Consider the following 27,887-nt stretch of genomic DNA (forward strand, 5'->3'; position numbering starts at 1 on the left):
TACAATCAGGATGAAACCTTTGCTTGAAAAAGGCAAGGCCTGACTCTCTTTGTTCCACAGCACATGTCAAAGCATATAGTCAGATCCCAAAATAAGTATGCAGTTGGTGTCTGAAAGTAACTTATCGACAGTCTTCGTCCGGAAACTCCTTCTACATACCAACTGGAGTATGGAATATTATATCATTCCAATAGGTTTACTTAAACAGAATTGGAAACCGTAGTGTTGTAAACGTTTAAATTACAAAACCGTATTTTTGTTGACTTTGTTCTGGGATGACCGTGGCTCGCTGGGTTAAGAGGGTTGTCTGCTAACCGTAGGGTCAACGGTTCGATCCTCGACTGGTACGTGTCGTGGTTTCCCAGAGCAAGACACTGAACCCCTGGCTCCCCGGGCGCCTATCATTGGCAGCCCACTGCTCCCTATATACAGGGATGGGTCAAATGCATGTATATGTATATGACAATAAAAATGGTTTCTTCTTTCTTTTTCTTCTTATACATTTTATTTGCCAACTGCATTTTGCAAGTCTGTGCATGCAGACATATCCTTGCCAGTTCACTTCACAATCTGCACGGTTAAATACTTTGATGCGAGTGATTGGCTGTGCACTCCAATACCTATCCTACCATACTATTTAGTGAGCCAGAAAATAGATCTAGGTTGCGTCCCCAATTCCGTACTAACTTCTATTTAGTATGCTAAAACAGTGAGATTTTTTTAGTTTTTCCGAAAACTTAGTATAATATTAACTATGCGCATTGCATACTTTTTCCAGTGAAATATTACAAAATGCAAACACTGGACACTGGGCCACCATAAATATTCCACAATGCTATTTGATAGTGACGACAAGTTCATAATAGACAGTGGTGGACAGCTCTGTCACGTCAATGACGCTACAATTGAAGTGTAAGTACAAATTTCACTTTGCGAGGCATAATACACATTCTTTAATAAGCTCAATAGTGTGTTCCAATTGAATGCATACTGCATGCAACTTACTTTGTAAGAGCAGCTGCAGTATGTACTTAAAGAAAAAGAAATGAAATTGTTCACAGTCTGTCGCAAAAGAAGCAGACTAGCTGCAAGGGAGTGAGGGTGGAAGTTCCCGCTTGTGACCAATCACTGTTGTCAAAAAGAGTTGAGATCCCAGGAAGGCTGCCTTAAGTGATGAAATACATGTTCGGAAGATGAATCAGGCTAAAGGGACACAAAAGCGTATACTTATAGTTTAAAGGATGAAATCTATTAATCATTTTAAAACAAATGTGTATTACATAAATATGAAGTGATTTAACAAATGTAAACTGATTATAATAATGTATGTGTAGAAACTTGAGTACAGTCCGTGTGTGTAGTAAGAACTGATGTAGGGGAAGTACAACTGGGTGTGGGACACACACTCGGAGCATTGAGGAAGTTAGCAGAACCAGGAGTTTCCAGAGTTTCCTCACAGAACACCAGCTTGCCAATCTTTTAATAGAGAGCTGAGTAAGCAGTTCGCCCTGTATCGGGCCGTGAACCCCCGGATCTAACACTGTATTCTGAATTGCATTATTTATTCAAATGAATTATCTTGTAACTTTACACATTTGTCTATCTCCCTGATGTGTCCATCTGCTTCACTACATAATCCGAAATGTTTTTACTTTTTTTATATGGTGGTGCAGATGGATGTCAATGATGAACAAAGAGGAAAGGAGACACGTGGGAGCAGCTGTGAAACAGAGGAAGATGGAAATAAACTAACCTATTGTGTGACTGACGTTCCCCCGTGGTACCTTTGTATTTTTCTGGCCATTCAGGTGAGTGTGAAAAGGAGTTCAAATCTCCCTTGAAATTCTTGTGAGTTTATTCGTTGAACCCAAATTATGAAATAAATTGGGTAACTAGAAAGGTGTTCTCTGTAGAGTTAGTACTCACTGACACTAATGGGCTACAAGGCGTCCCAAAACACACTTAATTCAAAAACAAGCGGCGATGTATGCAGGCAACTGGCCCAAAGTTGTTGTATAAGACATTTCAAACAAACTAAATTAAACTCGTCAAGCTGTCTGCCCACGTAGCAGCAACTGAGTTGCAGCGATGTACTCAGCAGTGTGTGTACTGGTACAAATGCAAGTGTATTCTGTTGAAGTGCTGTAATCAAGATTAACTTAGCATTGTTTGTATCAACCCAGAGAGAGAAGTGACATGCTGTATGTCGTATAGACCAGCATTCTTAATGTGTTCGGTGTTTTTAGGCGTGTCATCAATAACGTCAATTCGTCATTCTCATTACTGTTCCTCTCCTGTGCAGCATTACCTGACATCATTCGGTGCCATGACCTCCATCCCCCTCATTCTCTCGGAGGGGCTGTGCCTGCAGCACGACAGCCTGACCCAGAGTCATCTCATTAACACAATTTTCTTCTCCAGTGGCCTGATCACCCTGCTGCAGGTCACCTTCGGTGTCAGGTCAGAATGATGGTGCTAGTTCATTCCACCGCTCACCATACTGTACAGGACGATTGGCAAGATAGTTGAGACGAACTTGAGAACCTTGAAAAGTTTAACTTTTTACTTGTGCTTATACTTTATGGACACAGTCTTAAAGTTCCACGTATTGGTGTATTTATGTGAACAAAAGTCTGACAAACTGAGCTCACAGCTGCTTAGATTGTTTGCCACATTTACTTGATGGTTCAGTCGCACTGCTCTTATGAAACCATTTTTAAGCAGCAGCAATTCACTGTTTTTGGCAAACGATAATCTCTGGTAGACCTCCTGTTGTCTGCTGCCTGCTGGGCTGTGTACACCCCATGCCAGTTTGTAATATTTCCAAGCAGAATGCTTTCTATTGCTCCTCTGTTAATGCGAACTTGGCACAGGAAGTTTCCTCAAGAAATACAGCCACTTTGGAGCTTTTTCCACCAGGATGGAGATGTGTGAGGACCATGTCAGATTGTTATTGATAGTGTTGAATATGTAACTTTGCTGTTCAGTTCTGCAAAACCGATGACATTCCCATCAGCTCCAAACATCAACATGTTGTGAGCATGTTAGCATGCATGTGTTAGCACTTAATACCTTGTAGAATAACTCATTATTGTGCATGTTATTTGACATAACATTTTGGCAAACTTTAGTGGCAAAAATGGATTCAATACCAAAATAAAAAGAAAAGAAAAATGTCCATTGAATGCAAGCTAACCAGTTGCATACTGAACTGTTTTGTAGTCTTATACATTCGTCGACGTAAAATGATTTTGTCTGACAGAGAATCGTTTCTGTTCATGTCACACTTGTAGGCTTCCCATCCTACAGGGGGGCACCTTTGCTTTGTTGACCCCTTCCATGGCCATGTTGTCCATGCCAGAGTGGAAGTGCCCAGCTTGGACCCAGAACGCCAGTCTGGTCAACACCTCCTCACCTCTCTTCATAGAAGTGTGGCAGACCCGCATAAGAACAGTGAGCCGGCACAAACACCGTGCATTCACAGAACTGATCAAAGCTTGACGTGAAACAGCACTTATGATTAATTCAGCGAGCTTTTGTAGTTTCCTCTCCAGAAAGTAACCTTTCATGTTGGTATTATAGTATGTCACTCTACAAAGAGAGAGAGAGAGAGAGTGGTGACGTTGATGCTAATGATCTTGATTACTGTGTTACTGTCCACAGCTGCAGGGCTCTATCATGGTGGCCTCTCTGCTCCAGATCCTGATCGGTTTCTCGGGCCTTATCGGCTTCCTCATGCGCTTCGTTGGCCCCTTAACCATTGCCCCCACAGTCTCTCTCATAGGCCTGTCGCTGTACGATTCAGTCGGAGCCAAGGTCGGCAGCCACTGGGGCATCTCTGCTATGTACGTGAGCGCTTGCTGCATCAGTAAACGTCTCTCTGCCCAGATAGAAGGGAAATGTTTTCACTGTGTGTTCCGGCAGTATTTTCCTTCAGTGGAGATGGTGCCATCACTTCCCTGTTTCCTGGTATCAGTCTCTAATTTAGCCTCATCATGCTAATGACAGCTCCCCTCATACACACAGGACCACGGTGCTGATCATCCTGTTCTCCCAGTACCTCCGTCGCATACCGATCCCTGTTCCTGCATACAGCAGAGCCAAGAAACTGCACACCTCAAAGTTATATATCTTCCAGATAATGCCTGTAGGTTCTCTGGAAAGTCTTCACAATACACTCAGATACTATGAGATACATACTGTTTTGACTATAATACTCTACTTTATTATACAATGTATATTTTAAACCATTTTTGGTTACTTGGAAATACTGATACTAATATAAGATATCTTATTAGATTCTGCTGGGCATTGCGGTGTCATGGTTTGTCTGCTACCTCCTCACCATCTCTGACGTCCTACCATCTGATCCAGCCCAGTATGGCCACCTGGCACGCACCGATGTGAAGGGAGATGTGCTGAACCAGGCTTCCTGGTTCACAATACCTTATCCCGGTAGGTCCACAGGAACACTATCAACATACCTCATGTGTCAGGGAGTTAAGAGAAAGTATTTAGATGTATTTATATGCCATTCAATAACCACTACTTTGTGGTTATTGGATAGGTCAGTGGGGCATGCCAGCTGTGAGCCTGGCAGGTGTGTTTGGCATGATGGCTGGGATAGTATGCTCCATGGTCGAGTCTGTGGGCGACTATCACGCGTGTGCCAGGCTGTCAGGGGCCCCTCCTCCCCCCAAGCACGCCATCAGCCGGGGCATTGGTGTTGAAGGGCTCGGTAGTTTGTTGGCAGGGGCCTTTGGCACGGGCAACGGCACTACCTCATTCAGTGAGAATGTGGCTGCCCTGGGGATCACTAAGGTAAGATACGTCCAACCCTACAGTCTAACCTTCATTTTTACTGCATGACTTCATAGCTGACTTGGATTTGGACCAACAGAACAAACAAAACTCTTATATTTCAAACTACTTGTTTGTGTGCCTACAGGTGGGTAGCCGGACGGTGATCCTGGTGAGTGGGGTTTTCATGATTTTGATGGGGGTGCTGGGTAAAATTGGAGCCATCTTCGCCACCATCCCCACCCCTGTGATGGGAGGGATGTTCCTGATCATGTTTGGAGTCATAACTGCAGCAGGAATTTCTAATCTACAGGTAATACTGTATATGACTTATGATACTTCCTCACATTGTTTCCAAATGCTTTGCCACTATTCAGAATTTTGCTGACACATGCCATTTTACAGTCCACAGACATGAATTCCTCCAGGAACATATTTGTTTTTGGTTTTTCCATGTTTTCTGCACTCGTCATTCCAAACTTCCTAATGAAGAATCCGGATTTATTACAAACAGGTATCTAACAAGAAATGTCATTACTTTGAACAGCTTGCAGTCAGTCTTTTAATTGGATTAGAGGTGATGCATATCAATCTGAAAGTATTTTGACTGTATTGGACTTGTCTCTCTCTTTTGCCCTTGGTGTGTCACTCAGGTGTTAAAGAGGTAGACCAAGTGTTACGTATATTATTGACTACAAATATGTTCGTGGGAGGGGTTCTGGGCTTCTTTCTGGATAACACAATTCCTGGTAAGCTTAAGTGGAAGATTGTTATCGAATCAAATAGCATTCAGTGCATGTAAACTATGTGTGTGTCGTCTAACAGTCTTTCTAATATTACCGTCTTAGGGACCAAACGTGAGCGTGGCCTCCTAGCCTGGGGTAAAGCAGATCTTGAGGACTCTATCTATGCAGCGGGAACTGAAGGGGTGTATGACCTCCCCTTTGGCATAACCTCTCGCCTCTCGTCCCAACCTTGGGTTCGCTACGTCCCTTTCTGCCCATGGGAGGGTAATAGATCCAACGACAGGTCGGAAGACGACAACACGCCACAGGGCCGGGGGAGTGAGCAACCGCTCAGAAGCACAGTGGTCACGGATGAACTTGCTCTATAAGGTGGTGTCATAGAAGGGATACAGCCACGATATTTATGCATGCTATTATCCTTTTCAATATGTCTTATACAGATGATTATACAAATTGAAGGTCTCACTGACCTTAAATTCTGCCTTATTGTGCTCATTACTTGCTTTTTATCTGTGTATCTATTGCTATTGTCTGTTACGGTGCATCAGATGGTGAAAGTAAAGTCCTATCAGCCTTTCTCTTTCACATGGCTGTTTCTAACAAGGGTCAATCTGCAGAGGTATTGTCTCGAGGCACTAGCCATCACTGGTTGATGTGTGATAACAGTAAGTTTATGTATGTTTTCTGACCTACTTGTTGCAAAACTGCCAGCAGTGGGTTTATTTTTTTAATAAAGTGTAAACCATGTTTTTCAGAAATGAAAATATCTGCATGTGAACTGGAGCTCCCACATTCTGTCAACACCAATTAAAAGAGAACAACTAAACAATCAAAGTGTTGCCGTGTTCCACTGTTACTCAGTATTCTTCCAGTAACTCACGGCCGGTCACACACACGCACACACAGACAGAAAACTAGAGAGATGGGTTCTTCGTTCTCCTCTTTCAAAGGAAATTAAATTTAGCCTGTGGATAAATGTATTATCACACAGCCCCTATCTTCACAATGATGTAGGCAGCTTCTTAAAAAGCCACATCAGCAACCCTCTAGCTGTTATTGTGTTTCTTTCTGCGGAAGCAAACACCGAAAACAAACCATCTCAATCTTTCTCTTTGGCCCCGTGCCTTCATCTCTTTCCCTCTGTATTCATGTCCTCAGTCTCAGCAGCTCTGACAGGCAGGTATGATATTGCGTAATGCTCTGAACTGCGGAGCCATCGGTTTTCCCCCAGGTCCATTTGGGCCTCTGCTCAATGGTTGGCTGCACACTCTAATGTTATTTCAGGATGGTACAATAGCGCAAGTCATTCGCAGAAAATCTCACCTTTTCTTTGGATGTCTCTTTTACGCGTTATGGGACACATTTTGGTAAGTTGGTGTTGGGGTTTTGTGCAGAGATTCACGATAGAGTTTTATGCAACACTGTGCCAGTAATCTGAATTTCAATGGGAAATGATAATGACAACTCAGCAATTCTCTTTTCATCATAGAAGGCTACCAGCACCAATTTTTTATTTTTATCTGTGAGACTTCAGCTTTGAGGAACTGCTTTTATTTTCTCTTTTCTGAAATCGACATGATCTCATCAGTCCTCCTCAGCTTTCAGGCACTTTATGAGATTTATTGTAAGCACTTCAAAGCTTTCAAAGTTTATCTTTTGGACGTAAACAGAGTTAGCAGAACGGGAAGAGAGACAAACAGAAGAAATGAGGCAGAGATTGTGTATTCATCGCCAGTAGATGGGGATCAAACTGCAGGCAAATGTGAGAGATTACTCTGCACACTCCTGCTGATTCAATGACTCAACCCATAAGTAAATATATTTCAGCTCATTTTCAGTACCCACATTCATCCATATGACTGATTTTTATGTGAAAACTGTATGCGTTGCAGTGGATTTCTTGCAGGAATTTCAATATTAACTGCTATTATTTTTCGATTCTCCGAAAATTGATTTACGATGTAAAACTAAATGCAAACACATCAGTAATAAGGATTTATCCATAACTGTTTCCCAGTTGCTTGTTTAAGTTACGTTTGTGCACACATTCTGGGGATATTGATATGTTCCTATCCAGCCATGCTGTGGGAAACCTGCTGTTGTGCACTCACTCTGCCATGGTGTGACAATAAAAATGGTACATTATTGTAATGGTTAAGTCTCTGAATCTTTAAGTGAGCCATGAGAATTGGGTCTATTCCTTTGCTGGGCATATCTGTTACTTCAGTGCTCGGAACCAGTGGATGAGTCAGCACACTGAGGTGAAACTGGATCTCGATCTCGAGAATGTCGTGACTATTGACGACTGAGCTGATCTGACTCATTAACGCCGCATGACAGAGGAAACTCAGAGTCGGATGTCACATTAATCCAAACACTTGAACCAACATTGATATCATTGTTAGACTGGAGATGTGGCCACATCATCAGGAAGGTTCATTTCTGATAACATATTCACAGATTTTAATCAGAAACTATATTACAGCGTCCACATGCTGTATAGAAAGAAAGCTCTCCCAAAATTAGAATATTCTTAAGTCATTTTTTTCTCTTGCAGGACTTTTTGCCTTCTTAATTACTTTTGTATTGTTTTTATAGAATATTTGATCCTTATATTCCATTATGCTCATTTTCAACAGTATATTTTTGCACTCAACATTATTGATGTGTGGACTTCAAATTTAGCATTTTATTTACTTGGTGTGCCTTATTCTTCAGTGTTTTGTTGTTCTTATTTGTGTCGTATACATTTTGGGATCATAAATCAACCAATTAAAATGCACTAATGATGATAAATCTATGGACCACACTATACATCTTTTGATTGGGTGTTTCCTGGTAACATGCAGGCAAAGTGAGTGATGTGTCTTCGCCGAAGAGATGCATCTATGACTCCAACCATGTGATCAATGTTGCGGCTGTACAAAATAATGTATGATATTTTGTATTTGATCAGTATAGCATGACAATGATTTAGTACTACTATGAATTATTCAAGTGGCATACATTTGTTCTCTTTTGCTACCCGATGCAGCATCAACTGTAATTCTGGTGATTTTGCTGCAGCCTCCAGGGACTCTTACTCCATGATTAACCTACAACAATGGCAGAGATTTAAAACAACAAATGTGTAAATGAATGAGCTTTTGGCATTGTGAGTCGGTGATGAGAGCACTGCTGGGTGCTGAGGAATAGCCTGAAATATTCATAATGCTGCAGTCTCTCTTCACTCATCATGATTTCTCTCTGTTTCCTTTTGCTCTTTCATCAAGTCCTCACACGCCCCCTCTCTCTCCCTCTCTCCCTCGCTGTCTCAAACCACTTTTCAGCACTGATCCACTGTTACTGCACTCTGGCAGCAGGTTAGCTCTCCAAACTTTTCACGCTTGAAACATCCAGGGCAAAGATGTTCAGCACTTTCCCCGGTGAGATGGATGATTCTCTCCCACTCTGAGACCTGGACCCTGCCTCATCACAGCGGGGTCCCGTTGGTCTTCATTAACAAAGCCAGACTAGACGTGAAGACAGCCAACTTTTAGAAACAGCACAACCCTAAATGAAAGCTCTCATCGTCCTCATTGTACTCATTGGTACTCGGCCGTGTCTGCCTTACAGAAAACAAGAGGGACCCTGTAATCCCTGATTCATCAAAAGACTTGACACTGCTTTATTTCCTCACATGTATGATTATATTAATAGGCATATTGCATGTGTCAGTGTTTTGTTTTTTTACTGGAAAAGTTTGATTTACTTTTATTTATATACTGCAAAGTCTTCTCTTCCTTGCCTGCAATATGTTCATTTGAACACTGGAGGGGGCTACAGGTTAAACTTTGGTGTTCCGTCTGAACTGTGTGCAGAGGAGGGTCACATCTCTTTCGTTTGCAGTTTCGTTTAAAAACCTAAATGGTTGGAGCTTGTCTAAGGAAACCTTTTTTTGTCAACCAAAACTCATGCACAGTATCGTCACTTTTTGAAGTTCCCTTGAGCAAGGCACCATCATTCCCATATGCTCCTTGGAGCTACTCAGAGTCCTGCTGTGGCAGCTTTAGTTTTAGCAAGCTGGGCTGTATAACTGTTAAATTAATAGGTAATAACCTGAATAGGTAATAAACTGACACTGTTCGGACAATGTGGTAGGCTACTATATGTTAGGGAAATGGTAGCACCTGTTTTTATTATTATTATTATTATTGTAGAGTAGTATGTGAAGGGTGAATGTGAAAAGTGAAGGTGTCTAATAGCTGCATGTTATCAAGTTACATTTTAGTTGTGTAACTGGACGCTTTTGTAGTTGATGTTATTGTGGGCTATAATATAAATCATCCCCGACAGTCAAGGATAGTGCTCTTGGCATAGCTTTCAACCCCCCCCCCCCCCCTACAGAACACTCCTGTCCTCTCTTCGAAACACGTTGTGTTTTCATCCAGCACGTTTTTTTCCTAGAAAGGGTATGCGCACACGTGTTGTTGCCTTGTTGCCATGCAGTCATTTTTGTTCACGTACATTTCCCTACGCCGTTGTTATTTTATTATTTTTGACTCATGTGGTCGTAAATGGTCAAATGGATCTAGTGACAAAAATATTTTAATTTACGAATGTTGTTTACTGCAGTAACGTTCATTCTAATATACGAGTGTCGTATTGGATGTTTGTTACTAACTAATTCGCCAAAAGCTTTTAATCGTGTCGCTTTTGACGTCATCTGTTTTGTCGTCAATGTTTTGTGTTGTCAGCACGATATTTAAAAGATCGACTTTCTTGTGTTTTTTTTTTGTTTTTTTTACCACCTTTTGGGGGTCGAGCATGTCCGTTCAGCTGGGTGTGGCCGTGTTTCCGAGGGTCAGTGAATGCAGCTGACCGACACGCCACGGATCCAGAACAGGGCGGTATGAGCCGGCTTCATCAAACAGCAGGCGGAAATTAGAACACTTCACGTCATATGGAAATTATACTTTCAACATAAAAGGTTTCAATACTTACATCAAATTAAATATTTTGCCTCCATAAAGACCGGGAGTTTTTTTTGTTTTCTTTTAAATCACACGTTATCTCAATTTATATCATGATCTCTGCTCAATCAAAGCCTTCTCTGTTGAAGACATACCATGAATATAATTATGGTCTAGAATACTATACAGTCAAATTCTAAGATATGCAATCCAAGAAAAATATATCAGAATCAGTCCTTAAAACCCAGCAGTGTATGGTGTATAATGATACTACCCTTGATAATAACCCTTTATTTGTTTTACTCTTTTACTTATTGCTAAACACATCGTCAATCAATTACACAACTACTTTGAAAGTATGCACCGGAAATCCTGGTTTCCCGTGTTATTGAACGTGACGCTATTCTCGCTTTATATGTTGTTCGCCGGCCGCATCTCGACCATTGTGTAACATTCTTCGTGGCGGCCAGATTGTTCTGCATTAGACACTCTCGATTGTACATCTATGTTGTTCATTATTGCGCTACGACAGGCGTTGTTTGTGCGCCTGGAGTATCTAGTTAGTTAGCTAATCGTCGAGCTTTATATCGGCAGCGGTGAGACAGCTTATTAATGCTTCCGCTAAACGTACCGTTAGACCGATGCCTCTCTGCGGGATAGCTGAACCTGGCGCACTGTGAAGCCTCCATCTTCAAGACTGCCAAGGACTACGTAGTGTCAGCTAGCTGCCAACGTCAAGAGGGTAGGACTATTATTAGTAGACGTGACACTCACCGGTACCGTTTGGTTTCTATAAAACAAGACCGTTTGGTTACGATGTTTTATTGTGTTTCAGCTGCTTCCTGCCTGTGTCCACTATGGAGGCCGCTCAGGTGACTCTAACTGTCAGAGGCGAAACATCCCCAGGTATGTAATACACGTGTTATTATACAGTGTATTCATTTTGTCATAGATGATCTGTTTGTGAAGTGTAGTGTTGCCAAAATATGACACTAATATTGAATTCATTCACAATTTAGACAAAAAAAATGGAGGTTATATGATTCTGACAATCTTGTTTTGATAATTTTGCACGTTTTATATATTTTATGAGACACAGAATGTAAGATTATTTATTTCCTTGTTTAAGAAGACATTTCAAACATATCTTCTTTGCACTACTGTTTAGTTAGTTAATTTAATATTATTCTATTTAATTGTATATATTGTGCATTTTTTATATTTAATATTTTTTGTCTGTTGTTTTTACTTTATATATTGTGCATTTTTTAGATTTAATATTTTTTTGTCTGTTATTTTTACTGTACATATTGTGCATTTTTATACTTAATATATATATATATATTTTTTTACTGTGTTACTTTGATTGCTTACCTGTATCATAATGCTAATTATAGCATTATGATACATATAATAGCATATAATAATATCTATCTATCTATGTTGACATCTAAATATTGTAGTTTAAACTGTACAGGTTGTTATAAATGTTAGTCATCTTTGTTGTTGTTTCTGCTGATGTAGCAATCATGTAAAAGGCCATTTTGAACACTTCTAGGGGAGGTGATTGCAGTTGTTGGGAGCTGTGAAGCCCTAGGAAGCTGGAGCTATCAGAGCGCAGTGATCTTACACTCTGATGGGAGTGATGGGTACGTTAAACCTCATGTGTAATGTCCCAGTCATTATACCACGGTATTTGATGTTCTCTACTATGTTGCGTTTCCTCTAAAATATGAACGTATGTGTTTCCTCCCTGACAGAAACACATGGACTACAAATGTCTCTGTGCCTAAAGGAGTTGTGTCCAAGTACCGCTATCTCAAAGGCTTCTTTCTGCAGTCAAAGGTGAACAGAGACTCCTGCATTTATCACCGTGTTGCCTCAAAATATCTGATTTGATTTGCTAATGTGCTGTCAAAGAATAATCCCTTGAAAGCGGCAGCTAAAGATAAATATTGTTAAATTTGAAAGCCCGTGTAAATTCATACCTTTCCTGTTGCAGATATCAGCAGGGATGGAGAAAACAAGTTCTATTTGTTTGTTCCAATGACTTTGAGTTTGTTGTAAAGATTTAGACTCGACACAGTTTAACTTAAGGATCAGTCACAAGATTTATTTATCTCTTTCCATGCCTGTGTTCATGCCTTTAGGGCGTTGTTGTGGAATAGCTAGCTTACCCCCCCCGAAAAGAAAGGGACAGAAAATCACCCGAGTACTGTCTTCTAGTAATGGTGTGCTTTTCTATGTCAGGGGTGTGGTTCATATTGCGTGAGATTAGAAGCCTGCTCTGACTTGATTTACATGGTATTATGCCGTGTTGTTTCTGAGAATCCTGACTTTATAAATGGCATATAGGCTCAAGGTTCCTGTGAAGGCAAATTTGTCATTGGCTTTCAACAGCTGCTGTAAGGCTCAAGAGGCTCCCTCTCACCAGGGTTTTTATTTCTTTCGTGGAACCAGTGTCATGCTTGAAATTTAAGACACTGAAGTTACTCTCATGTTAGCAGCAATCCAGCGTTAAAGCTCAGGGACCGTGTTTTTCATAACTGTAGGCTTGAGCAGTGCTTGCATTCGTGTCCTTAGTGTAATATTCCCTTCAAGTCTATAATGATATAATTAAATGACAAAATGTGATGTGATGCTACTACCATATTGGTGCTAAAGTTGATCTTTGTTTTATTACAGATGAAGAGAGCAGCTCAATTTTTAACTGAAGCCATTTTTCTTTTTCTCTTCACTAACAACTCCACATTTCAGATTTCAACCAGGGTGACTGACAGCCCCGGATTGGGATTGGTGACTATACCATCTCTAAATCCTTTCTGACAGTCTAGTCCAACAGCGGCTATGCAAATGAGACTGAAAAGTATAGCAATATATCTGATTTCAAAGTCCTAACATTGTACCAAACATTGGAATTGCAGAGTGCAGGTGGTCCCTGTCAAGTGATAGTCAATATGTGGGAGACCCATCAACAACCCCGCACGATGAGCCCCACAGGTAGAGAATGAAATAAATACATAAGCTGCACGTTGGGATTGGTTCTGGGAAAGTGTGTTGTACTCAAACCCCCCCCCCCTTAGCACCTCCCACTCCATTCCCTGGGACAATATGTGCCCATCGACACTAATGTAAGGGCAGTTCTTTTTTTATATTTCCTAACACTGAAGAAGAAGAAGGGTCATATTTCAGAGACCTTTTTGGTATGTTCTTCTGTCGAAATGAACATATCTGAGTGCAGCGTCATTTATTTGTAGATTTTGGAGATTCTTGCTTATTTGGCAGCGAGCAGAGACAACCTTTGCAGGAATAATTTATAGCTATGGAGTAAACACTGCAATGCAGCAGATGTCATCAGCCCATATTGCTGACCTTTCTAGTTAAAAGCCATTGTGTTGTGCTATCACAGACAAAGCTCATTCAAAATGAGCGTGAGCGGTACAATAGTTGCACCCTGATCTCCTGGCACCCAAACCTTTTTACATTTCCCCTTAGAATAAGAATTTGTTACAAATATGAGGTTTATTTTTTTATTCGACCCAGAAGTGTTTTTGTTTGAGTTCTGAGTGGTTTCATGAACACAAACCTGCTAAATTAGCCTTAATCACAGGCCCATGCTCAGAGTTCTTTGGAATCAAAATGTATTTTATTGATAAGTCGACACTTGAAGTTGAGGCAAAGTGAAATCAGAGCAATGGAGGCATCGAACTGAGATGTTCCTCTTGTGTGAACAGGAAATTGTTTAAATGTTCTTCTACACTGTGTCTAATGCGCTTTTCCTTTATTGCAGCATCACACCAAAATATTGACGATGGACAATTTGGAATTCACAGTAAGTTGGACTTAAAAAAACAAAACAAAGCCACCACTTTAGACGAACACAAAAACTAAGGTGCTCTCTACATTAATAACATTATGCAGGTTTACAGAATGATTAAATTGCTTACTGGGAAATATAAATCCCTGGAGGCCACGTTGTCGTCACTTCCTGTGTTTTGTACAGCCCAGTTTTTGATGTCATTCTTTACAGAACAGAACAAACGGCGCTGTTGTTCTTTGATGGATATGCATTGTCATCACATGCTCCCTTTGTCCTTCCTTTTTATAGATGGGGTGAACTGTGTTGACTCTGGGTGGCTCACGTGCCAGACAGAGATTCGCCTGCGTCTGCACTATTCTAAGACCTCTCCGGTGTCTATCACTAAGAAGAAGTACAAGAAGTCTCGCTTCAGGTGAGGGACGACAGCGAGGTCGAATTTAACACCACGCAGAGAAAGTTCTACTTGACAGTGACATGAGGCGGATCAGTGTGCTATCACGGTGCTACTATAGCTGTTACCTAAGTGTAAACAGAAACCCTGCATATGAAATATAAATAAGAGAAACTAAGAGTGAAACAGGATTTCATTTAACCTTCCTTGTGTTTATTGATTCATTCTTTCAGAATCAAGCTGACATTAGAGGGATTTGAGGAGGAGGAGGAAGATGAGGACGAAGACGAGTATAGTCTTTTATCTTTGCACAAGGAGACCACCACCCTGGAGATCAGCATGATCAGTGCCAACGGCTACAAGTCGCGCCACTCTCAGCCCGAGTGCGGCTATGCACTGGAGCCCTCCCAGTGGACCGAGTACAGTATCCACAGCCTGGACCCGTACAACCTGGAGCTCACCTTCGAGTTCTTTGAGGTAATACTGCCTCTGATTAACCAGTAAAAACATTTCTTGAATACAAGGGACAAATGAACACATCAGGTGTGGTGATTAGATCGATCTGTTTTCAGCTGGACTGATTTGATATGTTTTGTTCACAGGAGGATATGAGTGAGCATGTAGCCCAGGGGGACGGTCATCCGGGTTATGTGGGCACCGCTTGCCTCCTCTCCTCCTCTTTCTCCGAGAGCGGGAAGGACTACGGAGTAGCCACACTTCCAATAATGGGTCGAAATTCGAGACAGACCATCGGGAAAGTCAGAGGTGAGAGTTTGCACAAACAAATTTCATACTGACAAGGATCCGAGTAAGCCAAAGGAAGGGAGGAACTGTCTAACCTGGTTTGACCTGTCTTTTCGTCTCTGTCTCATACAAACAATGTACGTGGGTGAAACCTGTTGACTTATCTTGTTTTAGTGGACTATCTGGTGATCCGACCCATCCAGGGTTTGCAGTGTGAAATGAGCTCCTCCTTCTCCAAGTACTGGAAGAAAAGAAGTACTCTGAATGTGGGTCATAGAGGAGCTGGCAGCACACATGCAGCCAAGTGAGTCACCACGACATGCTCTGACTTGGAGCTGATTTAACGGCTTGTGTTGAGCGTAAACCACAAAGAATTGGTTAATAGCGCAACAGTGTGTGTGTGAATAAGGCTCGATGCGTCTGCGTATCTGTTCCCCCGTCAACAAATGGTTTTTACATTTGTGTTTTACAGGCACCAAAGAGTTAGGGAGAACACGGTAGCGTCATTCAAAAGCGCCGCCAATCATGTGAGTTCTGCAGATGGATTAGAGCATGAGTAAATATTCACCTTTTTATCATGATGTCATCCTTAATTATGTGTCAATTGTGTACTTGTAGGGTGCAGCCTATGTAGAGTTTGATGTCCACCTCTCCAAGGACGCTGTTCCCATTGTTTACCACGATCTGACGTGCTGCATATCCACCAAGAAGGTAAAATAATAAATGAAAATGATTTACAACGTGCTATACTTCTCTGTTGGCATTTCTATTGTTCATTAACTCTAAACAGACGCTTAGAAAGATGTTCAGCAAAAGTATGTCACTACTAAGATGAATTAATGTCGTTCTTTTTATCTCTCCTTCACAGAAAAACGACAAGACGTCTCTGGAGCTTATTGAGGTGCCAGTCAAAGACTTGACATTTGATCAGCTGCAGCTTCTGAAGGTAAAAACCTGGAATGATAAAAACTATGCAAATACAACCCAGGTTGAAATTTATCCTTTAGATGAAAGTGAACAATGTTGATATTAGTTACACCGGTGCTCTTCTGCTGTGAGAAGTTCAAATGTCCTTTGCTTCGTGCTTCCTCTACACGTAGGACATTAGCATCTTACCAGTTAATAAAATGGACATTGAAGAAATAGTTGTGTAACTGTGTCTTCCGTCAGCCAATGAAGCATGTTTGGGATTAGTGCCTTCTCAGTAGGAAAAGCCTTCTAGTAATTGGTGTAGTTCCCACAAATCACAAATAGAAAGAATGCAAATGTATCATGATAAGATACCAAAACATAAAACATGGAACTGAACCGAATGATTACAGAGTAGATAATGTATGCTTTGTGTTGTTTCACAGCTGGTCCATGCCACTGCGATAAAAGAAAACGATGCCAAAGGTACGCACCTGTTCTTTGTGTGGTTTCATCTCCTTCTGCCTGGAAAAAAACATGTTGCTTTCATTTCTGTGTTGCATACAGCACTCTCATACAAACTGTAGATGAAAAGACTGGCATGGAGCTGAATGTATACGTTAGTCAGCAGATGCTTTGTGTGATGTGCATTAACCGTCGTCTGTTTGCCGGTTCAGATCTGCTGGATGAGGAGGAGGAAATCGATGAGCATCAGCCATTCCCTTCACTCTCACAGGTGAGTTGACTTTATAATGATTATGATTATTAAACAGTTTATGTAATCAGTGAGAGCTGTTTGCCTTGCCTTGACATATCTATAGACAAATTAGGAACTCCCTCCCCTATCCCGTTTGATGCTACTCTGCCAAATGACTATGAATTACCTGTTTAGCAACTGATTCGGTTATATATATATATATATATATATATTTTTAGCTACTTATCGTCATTGTAGTCTACCTATCACCTACCTGTCTTTTGTCATATCGAAGTCACGGTAAGATGAAACTTCATCCCTCTTTTCCAGATCTTCCAAGCTATTCCTGAGCACGTGGGCTTCAACATTGAGCTCAAATGGATCTGCCAGTTGAAGGTGGGTACACTTAACACAATACGCTGTGTTGTAATTGGGACTCTTTAAGTCGTTGTGGTCACACACCCGTACCAGGCATGCGTGCGAGACAGGATTCGTCATGCTTGTTGATGTTGTTATCACACGCGTTCCCCATTTGAATAAAGAATTACCTTTTAATTGTACTTGCTCAAACGTACCGCAGCGTTTTGCAAAGAATATTAGTATTGTAGAATTGAGTGTGAATATTCTCATGGTGAACTTGTGTTTTGTTAACAGGACGGGTCGTGGGATGGAAACCTGTCATCCTACTTCAACATGAACACCTTCCTCGACATCATCCTGTCCTGCATTCTGCAAAAAGGAGGAAACCGACGCATCGTCTTCTCCTGCTTCGACCCGGATATCTGCACCATGTGAGCGCTGTTAACGGAGCATAAAGTGTGGCCGGATTTGATTAGGCTGTCCTACTATCCAGAGACACGATCACCTTTTAGCTTTCATAAATGGATTACACGGTTTCAGACAAAAACCCGTAGAAGGTCTTCTCCTAATCTTCAGACAAATCCCATTTATTGGCACAATTATTCTGAATAAGTTGTTAAAAGCACACATCAACTGAAAACATTGTCTTTAAAGATTGCATGCTACTTCTGCTTCAGTCAGTTTAGACATTTTAGATTCATATTCGCTCTGATTAAGAAGCTGCGTTTACAGGATATATTTATGAACACAGACGGTGCTCTCCAACAGCTGCTGACATCTTCCCATGTGTTCCCCTCAGGGTGCGTCGAAAGCAGAACAAGTACCCCATCCTCTTCCTGACTCAGGGCATTTCAGAGAAATACACGGACCTGATGGACATCCGCTGCCAGACCACTCAGATCGCCATCAGTTTCGCCCAGAGTGAGAATATTCTGGTGAGCCGTTGTTGCACAAAGTCAAATACTCATATCATGCATCTACTGAATTCTCCAGACTTTGTGTTTTTTTTTTAAATGCCACATATAGCAATACGATACAATGGAACGACAGGATTTAGTTACCAAAACACTCATTAAATGTATTGAAAGTCCAAATTCCAAAAATAGCTAGACCTAGTCTTTGAACAGCTATTGTATCAGAATGTGTTGCACCTTCTCTTAACAAGCATTGCTGCAGTGGCCTTGAGCAAAGAACCTGAAAAACTAGTCCACCGTGCCCATGCCAGTTAAAACAACCGTCTACTCAAAGAACCAGTCCGCTGGCATAGCGCTGTGTCAACGGTCTTTAAGATATCCTAAGTGCTTTTAGTCAGTGCTAAACTCCAGACAATATTGTTTTGAGATGAACACTTTTTTTCTCCTGTGTCCTTTTAGGGGATCAGTGGTCACACTGAGGAGCTGCTGAAGAACCTGTCGTACATCAGGGATGCCCAGTCTAAAGGCCTGGTGGTGTTCAGCTGGGGAGACGACAATAACGAACACGAGAACAGACGGCAGCTGAGAGAGCAGGGCATCGATGGGCTCATCTACGATAGGTCGGTTAAAAACACAACATGTAGCTCCTGAAGAACTCAACTCTTTGCAGCATAGACCGCAAATGCAACCATTTCTGTTCATGTGAAGCATAAAGCTGCAAATGTGCAAATTACTTTGAACAGGCTTTGTTTGTAAAAAAAAACAAAAACATTTTCTTCTATTCGTACATTCAGTTCACTTATCTGCCATTTCTGTTCGCTTAACATTCGTATTGTTTTTTTCAAGCTTCGATCTCTGCTTGTTAGCCAACAAACCGCCCTGCAAACCGCACAGTACATGCTGTGCTTGTTGTGTCTCTGTGTCTGCCTGAAGCCACGGTGATTAAGCATGGCTTTCTGCTATGTACATTTGATTAGTGCTCTCACAATACTGCTCCTTGTTGTACAAAGGGCCTTTCTTATCGGGAAAGTTTCATGGGTTCAAGGTTATATCACCAAGCCTTGGCAGACCCGTTAGTCACATGGCATCTGCCACAGCTGTTGCTGTAAGTGGTTTGATCATTCATTGACCGCCATGTTTATGATTGAAACAGGTTCACAACGCCGACGTGCCAATGCTGTTGCATAACGCCTGTTCTGCTAGCGGGGTCAGCGAGTTTCCTTTGGTCTGAGAATAGCGGCGTGCTCAGCAGGGCCTGTTTGTGCAGCCGTTTCACGTCTGTGTTTCACCATTCAGGGACATTTGCTCTACATTACATTAGCCCAGACGTTTAACAGACCCCTGCAGACAGAAGACCGTATGCTTTGAACCCTAGTTTACAACCCAACAGGCCCTGCAGACTCCATGTGTAACCTCATGTACGATCTCCAGGTTGTTGTTATAACTGTGCCTCTTTCTTACAGAATTTGTGAAAGCTTGGTGCCATATTTTGACTCAAGTTCTTCAGATTCCCGTAATGTCTCTCTGGTTCCTGGCTGTGTTTTGTTTATTTGCTCACTCTTGGCTGATGTTTTTGAGAGTACAATACTTTTTGGATTGTACTAAACATGGTGGTTTGATTGGTCAACTGCCATGTTTGTCTTTTATTTATTTTTATAGGCTCGTGTCACTCCCCTTTTTTACCGGCTGCTTATTGTTTAAGTTATGAAAGGCCTCCTCATCTGACCCCTGGCATGATATTAGTGATATTCAAGAGAGGCAGCGAAAGTGAATGGCTTGTTTCATGCATGAGGTAGTGTTACTTGACATATTGGGCTTCTGTGTGGACCAAAACAATATGAATATGCCTTTGCATTTACTGCTGGTTGTAATGTAATTGGCTAAAGCTGATGTATGCACACTCACTATGTGCAGCTTGTAAATGTCATGAAAGAGAATGGAAGGGATGGTCTTAGGATGCAAGCCTCATATGTACAGCTATTCACCTCTCAGCAGCCACGGCATATTTTTTCACATTTTTCTGTTATTTGCACCGATTAAGTTTGTAGACGATCTGCTTGTACTGCAGTTTAGTTTCTTTACAAAAGGGGTGATTGCACTGGACACTTTATGTTGGATTGGAAAGTAGTTCTGTCTCGTGACACAAGTTGAACATCAGCAGAATATCTTGCTTGACAGACATCTTACATTTGCTATCTTGGATCGGCAGGCTCTGAAAGCTGGCAATGAGCTTCCTCCTTGAAGGTGTTTACTTTGAGAGACGGGGGTTGATAACTTGTACTTTTGGAGACATCAACATCCCAGACAGATGGTACTCTCAATCTGAGCAAAAGTTCAACTGTTTAATATTTGGCCTTGGCTTGAACAAAAACATCACCTACTCACTGTGAAGCGTTGGATTGAGGGAGCTCATTGTGGGGGAATGCACAGCCGGGGAAGAGCAGCGCACTGAGGGCCCAGCTTTTCTGTTAACAGTAAGCCTGCACAGCTGAGCTAAATGCATTGTACCTCCACGGAACAGAGGTTTTAGCTCACGAGAACAATGCACGACATTGTCCACGTGGGGATGGAATGATCTGCGATAGCTCGCTGGTGGGGATTTCGGCTATACATGTGATTTGACCTGGGAGCATGAACTCGCTGGCTACCAGTGCAATCATCCCCCTAGCCAACACGAATGGAGCAGATTGTGCTGTTTCCATTAGGGTGCATGAAAGAATGAGTAATGTATGTATGGTGATACTGCCCCTTTGCTATTTAGTTTAGCAGAAATGGACTGGAGTTGTCTTGTCTTTTCTTTTTTTTTTGCAAATTGCCCGACGGATATTCAACCATTTTTCTTTCACTTTTATCAGATAAAATGTGCAAAATTAAAAAAGAATCCACAAGACTACTCGGTAGTGCTGGGCGATAATTCAATCATTAAGCTACTTTCAGGAGATTGTGTGATTGTTGTAAAATCATACCATTATATCCATATTGTTTTACAAAATGTTCCATAAATCATTGAGTTTAGTCTTTTTTAATGACTGACAGTAGTATCAAACTGCATCCACTGATCTAACAGAAAGATGTCTCCTCACTTTCTCCTTTAGTATCTGTGAGGAGCTTGGAGAGCAGCAAAACATCTTCCAGGTAGAGGGACAACACACCCTGCAGGAGGTCATCACAGAGGAGACCCTCAAGAGCTCCTGCTCCTGCTACTCCTTCCCCTGCTCCATGGCTCCCTGTGTGGCCTCCAAGAACCGTGCAGGCAGCGCGGAGTCCGATTCTGGACTCAGCTCCTCATGAATGACCCCCAAAACCTCAGTGGACGAGGTCTTCGAGGACCACGGTGGGAATGGATGATCAAATGAAAACATGTTGATTGAAGATTGTCACAAGAAAACTTAATCACAATAGTGAAACCACTCAAACCATCTCCACTCCACTCAATTACACTTATGTCGAAAAGTATTGCATCTTCACACAAGTTTTTGTTTTTCCATGCTTATCTACGTGGATGTTTTGCCAAAACATTAAGGGCGGCCATGTTTTTTTTTTCAGAATAGTGTGTAAAGAGGTCTTTACAATGGTGGAAGACTCTACATCACATCGCATATGTATTTAGCTAATACGTTGCATCATTTTACAGTACATATGATGTTTTACGGGTAAAAAAAAAAAAGTGTAACTGCAAATTGTGTGTTTAAGTTTATGATGATGTTGCATAATGCTTTTTTTTCTCTCTTTCTGCTGTTTAGTATTTTCTGTGCATGTAGCCATCACCTTAAATGTTGTTCTCATTGTCTCAAATGAGCAATGAGTAATAGCAACTGATTGCTATTTCTGGTTCAGCACAGGAATATTTTGGGAGGTGCAGATTGCTGTTTAAGAAACGCTCGCCTCAGCCTACGTGAAGGATTTGTTTCATTTTGACTGTTGGAAGCACTTCCTTCTCCTTTACATGCTGCATACGGAATGTGCGATATCCTTTATTCTCCTTATCTACTTGATTTGAAGAAAAGCAGAGGAATGTTTTATTTATGACAGTGTGCACACAGTACATTCCACAGCCTTATGGGGGAAAGAAAACAATCAGGTCTGTTTCTGTTTTTAAACCGCCAATACCTCACTCATCTATTAGACTAGACTTGAGTTGAGACATGTGTGTACAGAAGGAACACGTCCTACTTCACAACACCCATGCTTTTTATTGCATGAACGATCTTCTTTTTGTTGCGCTTGATATAATTCATCATTTGCATATTGATATGATGTATTATTATGATACAATGGTAATGCTGTATGTTGATCAGAGCAAAAACAAATCCATGTATTGTATACTATGTGTGTGTGTCTGTTTATCACACAATCTCTTAACTATAAACCATAATGACTTGAGTTGTGCATGGCCTCTGTATCTGTATGAATCTAGTATATAATACACTTCAGGACAGAAAAGTACAAAAGGTAATGTAAATAAAATCCAAACCTATATTTGTTTATTTTGTCTTTTGACTTTTTTCTTTCGCATCCAGGAGGTAGATTTTGAAAAACGGAGGTTGTTGTTGATTCCTCCATCTGAAATTATCTGCATTATAACCCTATTAACAGAAGGACATAATGTTTTTATCTGTATGAACATTGGAACAGGTTGTGCGGCTGACACTGCTGTTAAAATAAGATAACACACGTACACAAAGCAGAAGTATGCACCACTGATGACACACAGCTTCTTTCCTATCATATGATAACGCTGGTCGACAGTAGTTCTCAGCATTAAACTGATTTATCACTGACCTCTTCCCTTGGGTCGGCTTGGGTCATACAAAGGCTGGACTAGGATGAATAAAAGCTCATTGGTTGGACGGTGCAAGGTTGAAGAAGATAGGAATTAACAATTAAAGATAACTAGATACACAGGTGCTTAGCACATAGGTAGGCCTAAACACTTGTTAGAGCAGATGGCATAGTGGGATATGCAGGCAACAACAAGTAGACCTCTTTTGCTAAGGCTTCAGGTTTGGAGAACAAACATTGGTGCTGTCTAATGAAGCGTGCCCGTGCCAGGACGTGGGCCTCACTGTGCATGCTGACTCACAGTCAAGCACAGTCATTATTCCTTTATTATCAGACAGTATATCAAAGCACACGCGCTCTATTCAAAATAAGTGCTTTATTTAGACTGTTTTTTAACATTGTTGTATTATTATTTCTGATGCATTCACATGTAAGCGCATGTAATGTCGTTGCATGTCGACGTGGAGTTTATTTGACCTACATGCTACAGACTGTCATTAATGTTATTCGTAACACCTGTGCTCTACGTCCACCATGAAAAGGCCTACTAAAAACAGGCATTTAAGATGTGGTAAAATCCACGCAGCTTTTTATATTACTACAGTATGACGTGAAGTGTAATGTGCAGTTGACCTAAAAATATGGCTCAACTCTATTTCTACTAAATTAATACTGAGCACTACTTAAAAAGAAAATTCCGGGTCAGTTGATAAAGTATTAGCGCCCTCTGTTGAACGGAAACACTACGTACACTGTAAATATATATATATTGTTGTACAATATAATATTTATTTTATCTTTATGAAAAAGTGGAAATGTGATTAGATAGTGTGTAAAATGTAATGACAAACAAATACTTATTTATTTTTGCGAATAACCGTCAGAGTTAAAAATAGCTTCGTGTTTTACTGGGAGTTGTAGTTTATTTCGCCTTGAAGCCAACTGCGTTTGTCACGTAATACACTCAAACTCCCGCCATGCAACGGAACTCGGCTAAGCCGCTAGCTTGGTACACGCCTACACTGAATAAACCCCGTCGACTGTAATCCTCACTGTACAACAGCGGAATACTCTGCGGGTTATTTGTTCTGCCTCTCACCATAACTTTGTCTCATATAAAGCAAAGACAATGGACAACAGTGGGAAAGAGAAGGAAGCGATTCAGCTAATGGCCGACGCTGACAAAAAAGTCAAGTCCTCTGGCTCTTTTTTGGGAGGGATGTTTGGAGGGTAAGACAGCAGCACTGCACCAAAGAACAAACAGCTAGCGAGCATTAACTGGCAGTAGCAAAGTTGGCACGCTACCGACCTTTATGTACACATACATTCAGTTAGCTATCGATGTATTGATTAGCAAGATATTGTAGTAGTTAGATATTAAACTAGGGGGACGACACGTGACATTAACATTTCATGTATGTCAGTTAGCTAGATAAATTAGCTGTTAGCATCATTGTAAACAAGCCAGCAGATCACGACTCTCTCCTGGAACTAATGCTCGGTAGCTACGCAGCAGACTGTTTATAGCTAATTTAAAACATCTACTTTGACTGTATTTACTGTATATTGCGAGGTGACATATTTCATATTTCAAAACATTCTCCTCTTCTCCTTTTTATCAGTGCACACATTAACACCAAAACATATATAACCAGGGTTTCATAGAGGTTAAAGGATTATTATGGGAAACCTCTGTCATGATTCATACTGAAGGTTTCAGCCTGTTTATGTTGACGATACCAATATTACATGGTACGTACAAACATGGTAGGGAGTACAGGAATGGTATGGCACCATGCAGGAGTGATGTGCAACAAAAATGACTTAAGTATTCTCCAAGAAGGTACCCTATAAGGCGAGGATGCTGTTGTCTACATCGGTCCAAATACAAAAAGCCAGCAGCTATTGTCTGGCATGACTCAGTGGTTTTTCTGTCCTAGGTGACCCCTAGATGTTACTAGTTGGCAGCTCTCGTGCGTGATAACTCTTGGCAGGCTTTCTGACCAGGCAGTGATGTAATCCCTTTCATGATTTGAATGGCCAGAGTATTATTACAACTCCATGAACTCCATGGACTCGTTGTCATGGAGGGAGGGAGATCTACAGTGCCTGTTTAGAGGGATTTATTTAAGCCAGTCTACCAATCTGAGCATTGCATCTCTCTGAGAAATGCAGCAACTTTGCACGTTAATCAGATTTGTTTGTTACCGTAGTATGCTGAGGAGCCTGCATGAACATGTGAACTATATTTAATTGTGTACTTCTGTTTCCTCTTTGTTTCCTTTCTTTGTCTAGAGGACCTCACAAAGTGGAAGAAGCATGTGAGATGTACTGCAGAGCAGCCAACATGTTCAAGATGGCCAAGAACTGGAGCGGTGCGATAAGCTGATGTTGCTACTAAAGATATTATCCACCGTATCAATTTCCACACACTTGAGAAGCCGTAGGATTATGTGTTGAATTTTTGGCACTATAACTGCAAAGCACAGCACTCGTGAAGGTGCCACAAGTACAAAAAAACAGAAAATAGGTGGAATTATGTGCATAAATTAGAGTGTACTAAATGCAAAGCATTGAGTAAGTGTCCTTTTCTTCTTTCTTCTGTCTTCAGCGGCTGGAAGTGCGTTCTGCAAGGCTGCACGGCTGCACCTGCAGCTGCAGAACAAACATGACTGCGCCACCAGTTTCATTGATGCAGGAAATGCTTACAAGAAGTCTGACCCCAATGGTGAGATTATGTGGTAACGCATTCGGTTCAAACCTCATTTCAAAACATATCCTACTTTTTGTGCCTGAATTTTTATTTCCTTTTTTATGGATACATCATTTGTACTGTTTTAAGTAATGAGAGTTGTTGCTTTCATCTATCACATCCATGACTAGAATACTGTTTGTGGTAAAGTCGACTATCAAGCTTGCATCTTCTTCGTCATATTCTCCTAAATATAGTTGCAGCCATAGGTTTAGGGGATGGTAGCCGTCATATGTACAGTATTTGTTTTGTAGAAGAGGGCCTTGCTTGTCATAAATAACACCCGACTGCATGCAGCATATGAGAAACTTTGATTGTATGATTCGCCTCATTTCACCCTGTTGAAATAACACAGCATGCGGACTGATGCGCAGTGAGGTGCTGTGCAACGCTCTGTAAGATTTTAACAAAACTAACAGGATGTCTAACTGTACCCTCCTCTCGCCTTTATGCTGCCAAAAGAGGCAATCAAGTGTTTAAATGCGGCCATCGATATATACACAGACATGGTAAGATGCATGTAGAGAGTTCTGATTCACAACAGCACATGTAGCCATTTTGATTAGTTGTGTTTAGTAGTTCATACACGCATGATGAAGCAGACTTGCCTGCCTTTCCTCCCACTCCCAGATTATTAATATTTGTCATATCTACATATTTATAGCACACTAAAGTTTGTTGTTTGTTAACACTGATACCTTGATCAAGTTGCATACTCGTTATTCTCGTCAGGGAGGATTAAAAAGCTAAAACCTTGTAGACGTGAAGCCACAGGCTACTGCTTGACCTCGCCTCTCTGCACAGAGAATGTAATGCAGCATTTTCATTGACTCGAGAGGGGTCTGTGGGTTTATCCAGTTAGTAACGATTCCTTCTCCTTCTCTTCCTCCTCCCCCTCATCCTCCAGGGAAGATTTACCATCGCAGCCAAACACCACATCAATGTCGCAGAGATCTACGAGTCCGAACTGGTGGATATCGAGAAGGTAATATCTCGGTTTCAGGGTCGGTTAATACTGCTGATAATTATTAATACTATCACTACAGGGCATATTTCAACAGTATTTGTGTTGTTTTTCCCTTTGTAAAGGCTATTGCACATTATGAACAAGCAGCAGACTACTACAAAGGGGAAGAATCCAACAGGTACTGTCAAATTCTGAATATTCAGGCTTTTTTCACCTCTAAAATCTCTAAAACTAGCCGATCACTGTGGTATTCATCACCCAAAATAGTTCACAAAATGAGGAAGTCTTGTGTTTGAATTTTGTAGGTCTAGTACACTCATTTTCTTTTTCTACAATTTAATAGAATGATGAAACTAATTAAGACTACAATGTTATCGTAAAGAATAACACCTTTAGTTTTATCTCCACATGGCTCCTACAGAATCAGAGATGCTCTTGTTCATTGGGGCCTTTTTTCACAGTTCAACGTAGCAGGGACAACACAGCTGTCACTAATAACATTAACGAGCGCATGCAAGCGAGCCAAACGTGCACAACACCACAGCCACGGAGTGCACTCGTTACTGTCATTAATTACACCTGTGTTGTCCCTGCTCAGACGCCTCATAACATCTGCAGTGAAAAAGGGCCTGTCTGCATTATTACACCAGTTTGCTGCTATGATAAGCAAGACAGCAGTTATTAGGTTTTAAAAAAAAAAAAAAAATGAATTTCAGATGAGTTTGCAGTATTTGAAAAGTAGTCAACCTTCATTTTACAGACTACTAATACTAATAATAAGTACTAATAAACTAGGATGAATACAGAGTTGTACTGTAAACAGGAGGCCCCTTTTTCATGCCACATATGTCGCAGAAGGAAAAGCACAGGTGTGTGTAATGGAGTTAATGATGCTGTTTTTACATTTACAGTGGTTTCAGGCTCCCTGGTATCGTGCGTGCCGGCTCTCGGTCACACTGTCCTGACTCACTGGGACACGTGAATAGAACAGAGCCATCGTTAATGTTATTAGTTACCCCTGTGCCTTTCCTACTATGACGAGTCCAAAAAAAA

General features: G+C 41.2%; 3 protein-coding genes across 5 annotated transcripts in view; all 3 read left to right on the top strand.

Moving 5' to 3' along the window:
- Positions 1 to 6,375, top strand: part of LOC116393699 (solute carrier family 23 member 1-like) — an 8,204-nt gene extending 1,829 nt beyond the window's left edge. Inside the window, exons 2-12 of one of the 2 annotated variants that reach the window (XM_031866239.1) lie at positions 1,674 to 1,808; positions 2,303 to 2,460; positions 3,294 to 3,453; positions 3,664 to 3,845; positions 4,027 to 4,147; positions 4,299 to 4,455; positions 4,568 to 4,821; positions 4,949 to 5,113; positions 5,206 to 5,314; positions 5,454 to 5,549; positions 5,649 to 6,375. In XM_031866239.1, coding sequence (XP_031722099.1) covers positions 1,674 to 1,808; positions 2,303 to 2,460; positions 3,294 to 3,453; positions 3,664 to 3,845; positions 4,027 to 4,147; positions 4,299 to 4,455; positions 4,568 to 4,821; positions 4,949 to 5,113; positions 5,206 to 5,314; positions 5,454 to 5,549; positions 5,649 to 5,914 — 1,803 coding nt within the window. In that variant the 3' untranslated portion in view covers positions 5,915 to 6,375. Of the gene's footprint in view, positions 1 to 436; positions 1,809 to 2,302; positions 2,461 to 3,293; positions 3,454 to 3,663; positions 3,846 to 4,026; positions 4,148 to 4,298; positions 4,456 to 4,567; positions 4,822 to 4,948; positions 5,114 to 5,205; positions 5,315 to 5,453; positions 5,550 to 5,648 lie in introns of those variants that run through there. The other variant, XM_031866238.1, reaches the window with a different exon arrangement.
- A 4,504-nt stretch (positions 6,376 to 10,879) lies between these two features.
- gpcpd1 (glycerophosphocholine phosphodiesterase 1) lies at positions 10,880 to 22,818 on the top strand. 2 transcript variants are annotated; one of them, XM_031866170.1, is made up of 21 exons: positions 10,880 to 11,240; positions 11,334 to 11,404; positions 12,057 to 12,147; positions 12,259 to 12,343; positions 13,256 to 13,294; positions 13,423 to 13,498; positions 14,289 to 14,330; positions 14,607 to 14,730; positions 14,943 to 15,186; positions 15,312 to 15,474; positions 15,628 to 15,757; positions 15,926 to 15,980; positions 16,072 to 16,164; positions 16,322 to 16,399; positions 16,809 to 16,848; positions 17,040 to 17,098; positions 17,390 to 17,455; positions 17,714 to 17,850; positions 18,219 to 18,354; positions 18,793 to 18,953; positions 21,429 to 22,818. In XM_031866170.1, the coding sequence occupies exons 2-21, from the start codon at positions 11,356 to 11,358 to the stop codon at positions 21,622 to 21,624; spliced, it is 2,064 nt and encodes a 687-aa protein (XP_031722030.1). In that variant the 5' UTR covers positions 10,880 to 11,240; positions 11,334 to 11,355; the 3' UTR covers positions 21,625 to 22,818. The 2 variants fall into 2 exon arrangements, with proteins under 2 accessions (XP_031722030.1, XP_031722031.1); XM_031866171.1 differs by lacking the exon at positions 13,256 to 13,294 and having other exon boundaries at positions 10,881 to 11,240.
- Positions 22,819 to 24,116: 1,298 nt separating this feature from the next.
- The window catches only part of napbb (N-ethylmaleimide-sensitive factor attachment protein, beta b), a 6,995-nt gene continuing 3,224 nt past the window's right edge, over positions 24,117 to 27,887 (top strand). Inside the window, exons 1-6 of the mRNA XM_031866080.1 lie at positions 24,117 to 24,345; positions 25,411 to 25,490; positions 25,727 to 25,843; positions 26,330 to 26,376; positions 26,775 to 26,852; positions 26,957 to 27,012. Of these exons, the coding sequence (XP_031721940.1) occupies positions 24,245 to 24,345; positions 25,411 to 25,490; positions 25,727 to 25,843; positions 26,330 to 26,376; positions 26,775 to 26,852; positions 26,957 to 27,012 (479 nt within the window). The 5' untranslated portion in view covers positions 24,117 to 24,244. The remainder of the gene's footprint in view (positions 24,346 to 25,410; positions 25,491 to 25,726; positions 25,844 to 26,329; positions 26,377 to 26,774; positions 26,853 to 26,956; positions 27,013 to 27,887) is intronic.

The sequence above is a fragment of the Anarrhichthys ocellatus genome, unplaced genomic scaffold (assembly GCF_004355925.1).
Source record: "Anarrhichthys ocellatus isolate YVR2014 unplaced genomic scaffold, GSC_Weel_1.0 scaffold34, whole genome shotgun sequence".
Classification (NCBI taxonomy): domain Eukaryota; kingdom Metazoa; phylum Chordata; class Actinopteri; order Perciformes; family Anarhichadidae; genus Anarrhichthys; species Anarrhichthys ocellatus.